The sequence below is a fragment of the Epinephelus moara genome, chromosome 2 (genome assembly GCF_006386435.1).
Source record: "Epinephelus moara isolate mb chromosome 2, YSFRI_EMoa_1.0, whole genome shotgun sequence".
Taxonomy (NCBI): Eukaryota; Metazoa; Chordata; class Actinopteri; order Perciformes; family Serranidae; genus Epinephelus; species Epinephelus moara.
In genome coordinates, this window is record NC_065507.1 from 23,534,425 (window position 1) to 23,547,708 (window position 13,284).

General features: G+C 38.8%; 2 protein-coding genes across 6 annotated transcripts in view; both read right to left on the reverse strand.

Moving 5' to 3' along the window:
* Positions 1-10: 10 nt before the first annotated feature.
* On the reverse strand, positions 11-2,307 carry il12a (interleukin 12a). The gene is made up of 6 exons (XM_050070343.1): positions 1,777-2,307; positions 1,591-1,677; positions 1,255-1,296; positions 764-907; positions 592-633; positions 11-422 (listed from the first exon to the last, which is right to left on the reverse strand). Exons 1-6 carry the CDS (start codon positions 1,945-1,947, stop codon positions 282-284), a joined length of 627 nt encoding a protein of 208 aa, XP_049926300.1. The 5' UTR covers positions 1,948-2,307; the 3' UTR covers positions 11-281.
* Positions 2,308-6,777: 4,470 nt separating this feature from the next.
* The window catches only part of schip1 (schwannomin interacting protein 1), a 281,861-nt gene continuing 275,354 nt past the window's right edge, over positions 6,778-13,284 (reverse strand). For all 5 annotated transcript variants that reach the window (XM_050068304.1, XM_050068322.1, XM_050068313.1 and 2 more), the window contains 3 exons: positions 10,358-10,481; positions 9,577-9,670; positions 6,778-7,698 (listed from right to left, as the gene is read on the reverse strand). In XM_050068304.1, coding sequence (XP_049924261.1) covers positions 7,647-7,698; positions 9,577-9,670; positions 10,358-10,481 — 270 coding nt within the window. In that variant the 3' untranslated portion in view covers positions 6,778-7,646. The remainder of the gene's footprint in view (positions 7,699-9,576; positions 9,671-10,357; positions 10,482-13,284) is intronic.

Below are 13,284 nucleotides of genomic sequence, written 5' to 3' on the forward strand. Positions count from 1 at the left end.
AAATATTGGAATACATTCATACATTTAAGCAGGCCAACATGGCCTCCACTGCTAACTCGGGCAACAATTTGACTGTCACTCAGCTCTCACTGAGGCCAGCTAGCTTATGCCTGCGCAGTGATCATGCAGACGTTGGCAGCATGTGCAGTGTAAAGCACGACTTGGTGAGTAGTTGTCATGGTAGTGAATGATCAGGAAGGTTTGTTCAGATAAAGAAGACGAGACATTGTGGTATTGGTTGGAATGATGGTGATGATGATGATGATGAGGTTGCAGGGTGTTTACTTCCTGTGGTCTCCTGAGGAGATGTAGCCCATGGCTCGGTTGAAGGTGATGGTTCGGACATGGAAGGCCCTCATCATCTTACACATCTTCTGTCTGTTACTGAAGCTGTCATTTCCCCACGTATGAGCGAGATCCTCCTAAAAGACAACATGAATGCACAATAATGAGCTCCCAGTTTCACACACACACAAAACCTAACTCTGCATGTCTTAGAAAAACCTTTACAAAGACAGATTTTACTTCAGTTTTCCTCTTAAAAAGATTCTGCGTATTAGGGAACAAACAAAAAAAGGCAGAGAAAAGTACCTTTGAAGTGTCGTTCCCTCCATCAGGCATCAGGGAACAGTTCTGTATAAACCAAAGAAGATTTCATCAGGCGACTTTCAAATGTTATTTCCCAAGAGATTCTCTCTCTCACTAGTTCTGTCTCAGAATCATGACTCTGTTTTTACCCCTCCCACACACGCATAACACACACCTTCCTCAGGCTGTGAATTATTCCCAGAGTTGTGTTCAGAAGTGCAGCTTCTCCCTCAGGATCTCTGATTGTGGAGTTGCGGTAGGATTCAATAACAGCAGTGTAGTGTGCCAAGTCCTTCATGATGTTCCTCAGACATTCACTCTGTCGAGACAAGAAAAAGAAAAATCACCTGTTAAGTAACCTGTCTGCTTCATGAGAAAATGAGATGTTAATACAGATGTAAAGGTGTAAATATCACAATTCTGGTGTGTAGAATAGCAGATTGATATGTAAAGCTGAAGCAATGAATAAATAAATAAAATATAAAAATGAAATGAAATAAAAAATTTAAATTAAATAAAATTGAAGTAGATAAAACAAAACAAAATAGATAAAATAAGATAAAATATAACAAAAAATAAAATGAAATAAAAACATAACTTTGTATAATATACAACATTTCTGATAATTCTAAAAAAGCATTTAAAAAGAAGTTAGTGTGTAACTACCTCACTGAAGGATGAACTTCTCTGCTCATTGCAGCCTGGGTTCTGTGGGGTAAAAACATTTTGAGCATGAGCCATTTGTTTTACTGGATAAGTCAGGTGCTCATAAGCATTTTTGGACCTTAATTCAGTAGGACTTTTACCAACTAAAAATTGAAGAAACTGAGCTGAAATGATGAGGCTTGAAGTTGTGTTCATAAACATTTTTTTTCCTGGTTTAAAAAATGTAAAACTTTGCACAAAAGGACTTATTCAGATCTGTATTTTCCTTGTACAAAAAGTAAATACAATTCAAAGTTAACAATGATTTGATCATTTATATCACTGATAAATAAACACCTGAGTCAGAGCGGGTGCGCAGGCCTGTACTGTCTCAGCTGTGCTCGTCATCTCCATGTCAGCAGTAGGGATGCCATGGCAAACACTCTGGAATACAAAACAAAGGTATTAATCAGTAAAAGAAAGGCAGAAAACAAATTAAATACAGTATTACAGTGTAAACGCGGTGCATTGAATTGTACTCACACTGTTGAGCAGTCCTTTGATATCCAGCTGGAGGCTCTTGAAGAGCGATGAGCACTCCTCGCATTTCTCTGTGCTCAGTGAAAGCACCGGGAATCCTGTGGATGTGCGCCAGCTCAGGATCAGCAGCAGCGCACAGCTGGCGAAGTCTGCATGGCGAGAGAATAATAACATTCAACACATGCGTCTTATGGGTTTACACAAATGTTTGCATGACAAAATACAGCAGAGTTAAAAAAAAAAAAACTTCAGTATTCCAGTCTGTGTGTGGGGCTCGCTGACTTACAGAGATTAAAGACTGCCATCTCTCTGATCAGATATCTCAGGTCTGTGTGGTAAATCAGTAGCTCTGTGCTGCAGCTCTCTTATCTGATTGTTTTTATATGCATTTTCGGGGGATTCCCTCAGTCGGCCAGCAAAAAGAAAACTAAAACGTCATACGTAATTTCCTTGTTGATCTTCCAGCACACGTTGGTTGAAAAAAAAAAAAAACGAGAAGTGGCGTTATTTGTCTCATCTTTTAGAGAAAGCAACTCATTGTGATGCAACTGAGTATAAAATTAGATCCAAAACAATTTACGGGTTTGCACGTGTATACTGATTTGAATTAGGATTTCTTAGAATAGGGGGGGCTTATAATAGCTTACATATAACTTCTATTATTGAGAACATCTTCTTTTGCATTTACCCCCCAAAAAAATAGATTAAATTGACCAATAAAATGAGAGATTAGTGCAGATTTGCAGAAAGCAGCTGGGAAATAGAAACATCACCGACATTAAAAGTATATGATGATAAATTAACATTAACATTGAAACAAATACATATATTATGTATGTGAATCTACAAAATATGCTCCAAAACAGAGAAACTTTCTCATGCGACCCTCTAAGAGTGACATCACAGTGGAATTTCTGTGTGACACTGTGTGCCTGTGTTGTCAGCGCAGTGGGAGGAGTAAATGATGGCAAACCTGCTTAGTAAAGTCATTCTTACTTTGGCTGATTATAATAAGTCACGGTAATTTAGTGATAATTACAAGACACTGCGGGGCTGTAGCGGTAAATTAAAGGGCGGTTAAACCCAGGCTCATCGCATCAAGGGGACCAGACAGTTGATATGGGACCCTTACTCACTTCTGGTGTTTCATTCACAAGATGATTATTGTTTGGTGCTGCAACTTTCACACACATCCTGTCTGACTGTCTCTGTACCATACATGGCCGTATGTAGAGTTTCGGGAATACTGAGGTCCAGAAACTGAGCTTGTAGGGGGGGGTTTGGGGCAGCCCCCCTCTGAAAATATTAATTTCCCTCATCTAAATATGTGCAATTTAGGATGTTTGGAGAGAAAAACATTGGCTTACAAAAGTTTTAAAACCATGCCAGTGGTAGGGTGGGGACAAAAATTGATACAGCATAGTATTGCGATATCTTTTCATCACACCGTGCCAAGTATAGATTTTTATTATTGTCTTAATTATTAATATTACAAATACAAAAGCTTAAACTTTAGGTAGCCCACTATAATAATATAATCAAGTGCTTTTTCAGTCCACTGCATAAATTTTGCTGCTGAAACAAATGGCTGAGGTGAGGGGAACAGGCTGAAAACTTATTGGATACAACAAATGTTGACAAAGTTTTGCTTTGGGGACATAATTTACAGTTGAGAAAAAAGGTAATAAATCGCAATTTATTTTACTCGTGATAATACGATATTGTGGATCTTCTGGTGATTCCCACCGTTTGTCAGTGGGCAGTCATTTTTTAATTTTCTTAATTTTTATATACTTTATTAAAATTAATTTTTTTCACTCCATTGTCAATTACACACAGGTCCGAAATACACACATGCACTAAGTGGAGAGATGTCAGAGTGAGGGGGTTGCCCTTTCTCAGGAAGTGAGCTGGCACCTCTCCAGCTACCAGTCCACACTCCATATTTGGTCCAAATGGGGACTTGAACAGACAACCCTCCGCTTCCCAACCCAAGTCCCTATGAACTGACAGTGACAGATGATCTGTAAAATAATGGTGGCATTTGCTTGAATGTACTGTGGCACAATGAAAACAACCAATCAAAGCGGAGGAGTCTCTAACGCAGCTATCAATGATGTCAATCACTGCTCATCAACTGTGGTCACACTAAGCGGTGCTGATTTAATATGAGTCAAGATTCTGTCACTGCATTCCCTGTTTCTAGCCTCAGATGTTTTCCGAAACATGTTTTAGAGCACTGTTTAGCTGTAAAATGAGAAAGCTGGTTTGACCTGTGGGTGGTTTTTAGTTTTTGGCTTGACTGTATGCAGCATGATGGTTGGGTCGCAAAGTTTCTCATTTTACAGCTAAACAGTACACTAAAATATGTTTCTGAAAACATTTGTGGTGAGAAATGGGCAATGCACTAACAGAGTCTTGATACATATTTGATCAGCGCTGCCTAGTTTGACAGCTTGACTGTAGTTCACAAAAATTGTGTGACTCCTTGGCTCCTATTGCTTGTTTTTGTTCAGGTGCAGTCTTGCCATTAAAAGTGCTATCAGGCAATAAAGTAGTTAGAGAAATTTAGTTTTTTTCACGGACTGTTTTATCTGGATATGGCAAAAGTGGCCAACTACAGCTTTAAATGTTGCAATGAATGATCCACAGAACAATCTGAAGAGGATAGAATGATCACAAAACATTTGAAAACATGTTGACAGTGTTTAATTAAAGTGTTACGGTGAAGGGAAATGGAGACTACAGACAAACCCCATTCAAATCTAATCATGACCATCTCTCTCACTCTTGCCTGTCCCTGGCTATGTGACCCGTCATTTGTCTCTCCTGACAAAATGTACTAATTTAATACTATCAGTAACACTTTATTTGGATAGCCAACCTATAGATCATTTATAGAGGATTTGCAACATCTCAACATCTTATTGAGATTCAACAGTTCTGTTTTGTAGAGGTTGAGTGAATAGTTCAATTTCAATTCAACTATTTTTGAGAATTTTATTTTATTTATTTATCAAATATTTAAACTGGTAAGTCTTGTTGAGATTAACAGTCTCTTTTATAAGGGAGACCTGGCCAAGACAGCAGCACACAAAAAGTTACAGCTAAACAACCACACAATAAAAAACATAAAATAGACACATTAATAAGTAGAAATATTAGAGCACCGACGCACAATGACAAGACCCAACCGAGGCATTCATCCTCGTACTTATGAGAGCTCTAAAATCAGGCAGAGAGACCAGTTCACGTAGTTTCCCTCTTTCTAAAGGTTCTTACAAGTGAGAGGAGCAGAGCACATGAAAGCTTTCTTTCCAAGCTCAGTCCGTGCACTCGGAACAGATAATGAAACTAAGTCTTGAGATGTCAGACTGTAGCTACAGTCAGATCTCTGTTCAATCAAAGTCATATCACATGTCACATATACGGTACAGATAATCTGTTAAACATCGACAGAATTAAGCAAAACAGTTGAACTGTTGAAACTCAGCCATAGACTGTATAATAAATGATGGATGTAGCTATGGCAAAGTCACCCATTGGTTGGTGGACACTTGTTTTGAAGCCTTGGCATTTTGAACCCCCCCCCCCCCCTTGTACAGTTGTCATGAATGTTGATATTAGCTATGACTTATTGCTGTTGTGAAGTTGGGCATTTTAACATGAGGGTTTGTGGAGTCTGACTGGCTTCTGGTGCCAGCCTCAAGGGGACGTTCAGGGGAACTGCAGTTTTTGGCACTTCCCTGTTGACTTCACTTTTCAGCGGCAGAAGTTGTCGCTTGTTAGTGGCCCTGAGGCTGTAGTTAGCTAACTCGGTATTTTGCACTAAATGCTAACTTGAGCATGCTAACATGATATCAAGTTTTTTAGCACTTTGCTTTGGCTTCGCTTCTCAGCCCCAGAGGTTGCTGCTTGATCTTGATCTTGATCATAATAATAAGCTGTTAAAATGCTGTAAATAGTCTTTAAGCTATCTGTAGGTGGATCCAAATAAAGTGTGACCATAAAATTATATAAACCTTATTTATTTCATAGTCGTGTTTGCATCATTTTAGATTTGAATTATAGAACTGTGTGTCAAACAGGCTACATAAGCAAACAATAGCTATACAATAATTCATTTAGCATATACAACAGCTGTACTCTGGCAACCTGTCCAGGGTGTACCCTTCCTCTCACCCAATGTCAGCTGGGGTAGGCTCCAGCCCCCTGTGACCCACTTAAATTATCATTATCATTATTTGGTGATGACATTAAAATGTCAATGGAAACATCTACTTCCATGACAAATGGGCATGTGATATGAATGAAAGCTGCAGGATTGCACAAGGCTCATAATGAGAGTAATGAGAAATTCTCCTTATCAGGACCTGTGATCCACTTATTGTGTTTGACACGCTTAAGGAAGTGCACTTTCTGAAACTGCCGTGGTCACTGAGTGCTTGACAGGAGTTTCCTGGCCTTTCTCTTACTTCACCGTTGGATCATCAAAGACTGAAACTTACCATCACTCTCTAAACACAGAATATGACCAGGGAGAGGACCCACGGTGAGAGAGGGGGGACTTTCTCAGACACAGTTATTATATTTTACACGAGAAATACCATTCATTACTAAATCTCACAAGCATCATTTCAGTGCATTTATACCTTGAACCACAACTGACCATTGATCGTATTCAGTCCACAAGCTGTCATTTTTCACGTGAAAGAAAAATTCCTAATTATGACTTAAAAGGGGTTGTCCATATTAATATTTAAGAGCAGTAAAACCAACCCACATATGAGAGTGAGAGATAAACTGTCATGATAAAGCAATACCGAAACAGAGGGAGTTGAGTCATGCTACGTGTAATGTGGCTATGCTTTATATTCTCACTGCAGTTGCGACCGCTGATTACACTTCCTATGTTCATTAGAAAGAGGAAGCTTGTTCCAAAAGCAAATTCATTCAGCTGTCTTGCAGCAACACATTTCCAACATATTGCACAACAAACCGACATATATGAAACAAAGTTTATTCTTTATTTTACATATCTGTACATAAACATTTCTTCCCTCAAATAAAGTTTCTGATTACAGTAGGATGAAAACGATATTAACACACTTATTCATTTAAAATGACTCGTGTCAGAAAATCAACATTCACAAAATGTTGAAGAGCAATTAGAGTGAACGTATTACCAAAAGCTACGACTCCACTACAAGGCAGGCATGTTTCCTTTACACTCTTTTAGCACCTTCAAATAAACATTTCTCAGTTGAAAACTACCATTTGTGCAGAATAAAAACAGGTCGACTTTGAAATACTTTAAAATTACTGTCCAACTTAAAATGGTCTGAAGAAGTTAGTTTCCATCTGTTTTTTTTTTATACAATGTTGTTTCTTTTTTTCTCATGACTGACTTTCTACTTAAATTTTTCACTATTATTTTATTTTTTCCCACAATTTTTGCATTTGACAGTTATAATTTAGTGGCGAATGTAGAAAGTTAAAAAGAAACAGTAGCAAAGCAAGGCCGATCACTGCACAGGAAGCTGGGGACAGAATCCATGACAACACACAATCAGTTTCCTCTTCTCCCAGGAAGCAGGAAGTGCTCCTCCATCTGTAGCGCTGGGAGAAAACCACAGAAGCAAATGAAAGAGGGTGGCCTTCTTCTGTGCTGCTGCTACCACTGGAGTCAGTGGGTTGGACAGGAAGGTAGACAGGGGGAGACGGGGAAGCAGCGAGGAGCAAAATACTTGGGACAAGCGGGCAGGATTTGGATCGACATGGGGCAGAGGTGGAATGGCCAGAGGGGAAAAGTCTGGTTTGGAGCGGGAGCTTAGCTTGGCAGAGGGGAGCGGGGTGGAGCAGGGACGGGCATCTTATTTGGATAGGGTCTTCTCAGCCAAATGTTTCTGCTGGCTCTCAGCATGCCTGCAGAAGAGAAAAGGAACATATAGTCACTTAAAGGATGAGTCTGGTCATATATATATTTTTCTTTTTGTGAACAAATCCCAATAAAAGACCAAAACCAACCAAATAACAAATGCGTCCTGCTGCTCTAACTGATCGCTAGCACACTAAATCTGAAGATTATCCCCAATAAATGCACGGTTTACTCCTGTTTGAGTCAGAGAAAGGAACTCAACTGGCTCCAGTGGCTTGAGTCATCGCTGGCTGGGTCTGAAGACTACAAGTTTTAAAATTGACATTATTGTTACTCTAAGGACTCTAATTTGCAAAGACTCCTAACACTTCATTGATTTATTTGTAATTTGTTTGTGTTTTTTTGTCGTGTAGTAAATTGTACATCTTCTGGAACTCATTAAATTATGCAGTCTTTTTCTTTTAATGTAGGATTGTTGCTATTAAATAGGGGAGATATCTTCATATGCCATTTTTGGCTTCTAGCCTCTCCTGCACAAGGTTTTAACTTTTAAAATGTGTGCTTACCTGACCTCTTTAGCCCCCCCTATGCTTGCAGTTAGCAACACAAGGCTACACCAGCTGCTAGTAGAACACATAATGCATTTCCGAGCTGCATTATGGGTAATGTAGGAATGAAAAATCTGAGTTTTGTTTCAGAAGGGGAACCTTTTTTGTGGCTGAATTTCTTTGCCAGGCCTCGGATAGAAGGAAGAGTATTCTGTTCCTGGACTGAGTGGTTAAAAAACATGTGCTTTGGATTGTCACTACAATGCCATTATAATGGTGTCTTGTAAACCCACAACAACATAAAAAAAATCTAATCATGTAGGCATATGGGTTTTTCAAGGAAGAAAAATGTGTTTAAAAAACAAAACAATATCTCTGTTTTGCTGCATCAGTTTTTTGCACATATATTTTCGGTAACTATAAGTCGCTGGAGTAGGCTACTCTAGAAAACTACAGTGCCTGGCTGTTTTAGGGAGTCACTTCACCTTTTGAGAAGGAAACAGTAACTATACATTTGGTACTTCTTTTTAAATATTAACATCTTCAGCAGGAACAAATGGGCTCGGGCTGAGAGCTGAAGACAGGGAGGGAAAGTCAGACAGTATAGACTGTCTCATGATGTTTGTTTATAGTAACTTCTGTGTAGAAAACCGCCACGTCACGTACATAAAGTCAAGCAGCGCTGAGCAAACACTGCCTCAGTTGGTTAGTGTTCAGCCACCTACTAACAGGCCTATCAAAAATAATCAATATCATTTTAAGTGTACACTTTATTTAGAATGTTTATATCTGCTTTCCCTTGCTGTAAGACAGTCTATTCTGATGGGAACTGGAGCCATTAACTCAAAGCAAACAGGCTATTTTGACAAAAACAGTAATTTTACTAAGCAGTACGAAGGAGTTGCTGGTCTACCACTGCCTGGACTGGTTAGTGTGTCGGGTAAAATGGAGAAAACATTCCACATATAGTGTACACTTACACTAATATTGATTTTTCTGGGTAGCTAAAAAATTTTTTTGCTGCGTCCCCCTTAGATTTAGTTTATCAAAGACACTAGCAAAACAACACAGTTTATAAAATAAGCACAGTTACGACTGAAAATGACAACAGAAATAAACAAGTGTGACATTTTCACATATCTTTACAATTTAAACCAATTACCAGTTGTCTACCTGTGATTGATTGTTCTTATTAGCACTACGTTATAGAGATTCGGTCTGCTGAGGTTGGTTTTGGTCTTTGTGAGGGCAAAAACTAAAATATAGACTTTCTATTTTCAGTTTTATTATTTAAATGAATTTGTCTTTTTCCCCCTCAAAAAACCCAGCTGAGATGGTGAGTGCAGTGACTCTGTTCCTCAGAAAGTGCCTCATCACCTGGTGAGGTCCTCTATGTCGACCAGCATGGCATCTTGCTCCATGTGTAGTTCATCCCGAATCAGCAGCAACTGTACAAGCTCCTCATTCAGACCTGGAGGGGCAGATAATATGAGGAATAATATAAAAATCATGTCTCAGTATCATCATGACAAAGCAGGGATACTTTCAACACCACACTGACCACAGTTAAAGATAACACACTACTGCGGCCCTTATAAATAAATCTACATCATATATTGTAAAGTATGTGACTGCCTAAAACCTCCCACCATGGGTTCATAAAGTGACCTCACAAAGCAATCGAAAACATTATGAGCACTGACAGTCAGACCACACATCAGCGGTTACCCTCAAATCACATGTTTCAGCTATTGTTCCTTCAGCTTTGCCAGAAAATATGAAACACTGACAAAAGCGATTTTAAGGGGAAAGTCTGTTTTGTAAGTAAAAAGTAGCTCATGATTTAGGAGTCATGGGGATTTCTGGAGCTGTTTTATGCTAGATGAGAGATTATTCATTCCTGAGTAGCAGGATCAATGATCTGTACAGTGTCGTGACAGTAAATGCTGAGGGGAAGCTGTTGACTGGTACAGTTCTTTGAACTGACTAACATATATAAATGTACTTTCACATCCACTAGAAAGAGTAGGGGTCAGTATGCATGTGCATGTTTTTCCCCATTCGCTCTCTTGCTCATTTCTGCAAATGAAAGTAGAGGCCAGAGACTCTGTGTATGTGTGTATGCACTGCACTGTTGGTGTGTTTGTGGTCAACTCACTCTCGATCTGGGAGTGCAGGTCATTGACTATAACCTGGAGCTGCCCCAGTGTCATATCTCTCAAGTCGGTGGGCTTCAGGCTTCTCTTCATTAGACACTCACTGATGTGAGGCATGTGTGGAAGCTGCCGAGAAAACACACAGAGACACAGAGTACATGAGAAAGAGACGGAAGACACTGTGCTTTCTCTGAAACGACGTTCAGCTGTAAAGAAAAAAATATTCATGCTGTAGTTTTTCAGATGTTTATAAAATTCCTCTTTAAAGTCAACTGAGTCAAACAATTTAAGTCCCGCAACAAAAAGATACTGTACATTAATGTAAACTCATGGACATATAATTATCTGAATTTTATAGATATATCATTAAATAAATAATCAGAATCAGAATGAATGTGTTGGCTGACCAATCTGTTGACAGAAAATTAATAAACATCAATGTTGATAATATATCAGTTTTCAAAATCATTTATTAAGCAACAACGCCAAACATTAACTGGTGCTGGATTTTCAAATGTGACGTGTGTCCCATTTTTTAGTCCCTGAACTGGCACATTTTACACAAATCAATTAAGGGAGACTTATTATGCTCATTTTCTTACTTGCATTTTGGGTTTCTACCAGAACATGTTTATATGCTTTAATGTTCAAAATACACTTTATTTTCCTCACACTGTTTGTGCTGGAACACTACAGGGGACAGAGCATTTGCTGTCAGGGCCCCAAGGCTCTGGAACGGTCTGCCCGAGGAAATCAGGGCCGGCTGAGTCAGTGATATCTTTTAAGTCCTTTCTTAAAACATATTTTGATCAGAGAGCTTTCCTGATTTTACTTGAGTTAGATGTTAACTTAGACTGTCTTTTATTTCCTCAGTTTTTATATACGAAGGTGTTTTTATCAGTTCTTTTAGAAGTTGTTGTTTTCATGTCTTGTCTGTTTTAATTATTGACATGAGTCAATATGAGTCCAAGACAAATTTCCCTATGGGACAATAAAGTATATCGTATATCGTATCGTATGTTAAGCACTTTGCATCTCTGTTTTGAAAAGCACTTTATAAATGTAGATTATTATTATTATTCACCCTCTGTCTGAGACACTCTGTTATATGTCTGTCTTTAAGACCCCCTCATGAAAAACCCCATCCTAAAACTGGTCAGTGTTTGTGGGTCTTACGTATCTCGGCATCTCTAAACTGTCATTACAGCTGGGGAATAACTGTAACAGAGAACACTGGCACTTTGTTCCATGAAAAATCACCTATTAAAGCTTGTAAACACAACCGGACATGTTCGAGCACGAATATGATCCAAAAACGGGGAGAAATTAACAACGTTAGCGATCAAAATTACATGTTTCCCTGGTGTTAGCATGTTAGCTATATGCAGCAGTGTAACTTAAACACTTGCAGTAACATGAATGGAGCAGATGCATCTATCTATCTATCTATCTATCTATCTATCTATCTATCTATCTATCTATCTATCTATCTATCCATCCATCCATCCATCCATCCATCCATCCATCCATCCATCCATCCATCCATCCATCCCATAAATCCTCAACTAAAAGCCCAGTCCCAGTTAAACGTACAGTCCCCTTTACTAGCCTGGTGTGGCTACACATTTTGACAAATTACCCTCTAAATTATTTATATTTTTTAAGTCCGTAAAGGTCCTCAGATCAAAAGGATCAAAAGGGGTTTTCACAAAAATTCATTCAAATTGTGAGTATTGTTTCAACAGGTAAAGGTGTGTTGTGTCAGTATGCCAGGTGCTGTTATCCTCGACTGACGTAACTCCCACTCTCTCTGATGTGCTGTCTGGTCGGAGCTAAATCACATGAATTATTCATAAATGATATATTGTCTGAAGTCTAATTTTTATGCAAGTAATATTCATACTGGTTTAAATAAACAATCTGATTGTCTTTCCTGATCTTTGCTGATTAACAGTTCTGTGTGAAACTATAGGCCAGTTGATTTCAGTGATTTAAGCAAATAATAGCATAACAAGTCCCCTTTAATATATTCACTGATGAAGTATAATCAGCAGGTTATTTGATGATGAGCAGTCGTGGCCCTACATTTGCTAAAATCTGGTCAAAATTACCAACAGCATGAATTACAGCAGCCAAATTAAATCAAATCAGCCACTGAGAGAGACAGCTGTTTCAACTGACTGACAGTATGCGCAACTTCAATCTGCTGCTTGAACTCTATTTCTCATGTTTTACTTTCTCTGTGAAAAACCAGCCTTCTCATGATAATGCCCCTGATGAAAAACAAAAGGGATTATCAGTTTTTCTTTAAGGTGTTCACCACTGTACATAGTGAGACTGTGAAGTTAGGGGATTCCAAGTAGAAACTACTGTTTGGTCACAAACAGGTTGTTGGTGTTTTGTACAAATAAACAGATGAACTCAATGACTATGTGAAGGTTTCATTCTCCAGCAGAGGCCAGCAATGATGCTGCCCACTGAATCCCACAATGTACAATACAAACTGGAGCAACCAGGTTCACTTCTTATCTCATTTTAAATGTACAATTTGATTTCTCTTTTCACTGGAACTTTTAAAATTCCCAAGTCTTTAGTCATCTGTTGCGCAGTCACAGTCAAACGTGGAGTGACAGTACACAGGGTGAATAACTTCACATTATTTCCCTATGAGTGAAAATGAAAGGCTTCCCTATAACGCAGCCTCCTGGAAGTTTTGTAGTTGCATTTAGGCTAATTATTGTACTACCAAGTACCTGAGCAGAGATAGCTCCAAACAGAGCTTTTACTTTTCAGTATCACCTTTAATCCTAATTTCTCCAGCGCCTCTGCTGGCTTTGTGTATGTGTTTATGACTCTCATTGCCACCAGCAGTTGCTTCATGCTCTCAGTCAACTTCAAAGTGTGGCGACACCATGCAGTACAATCACCA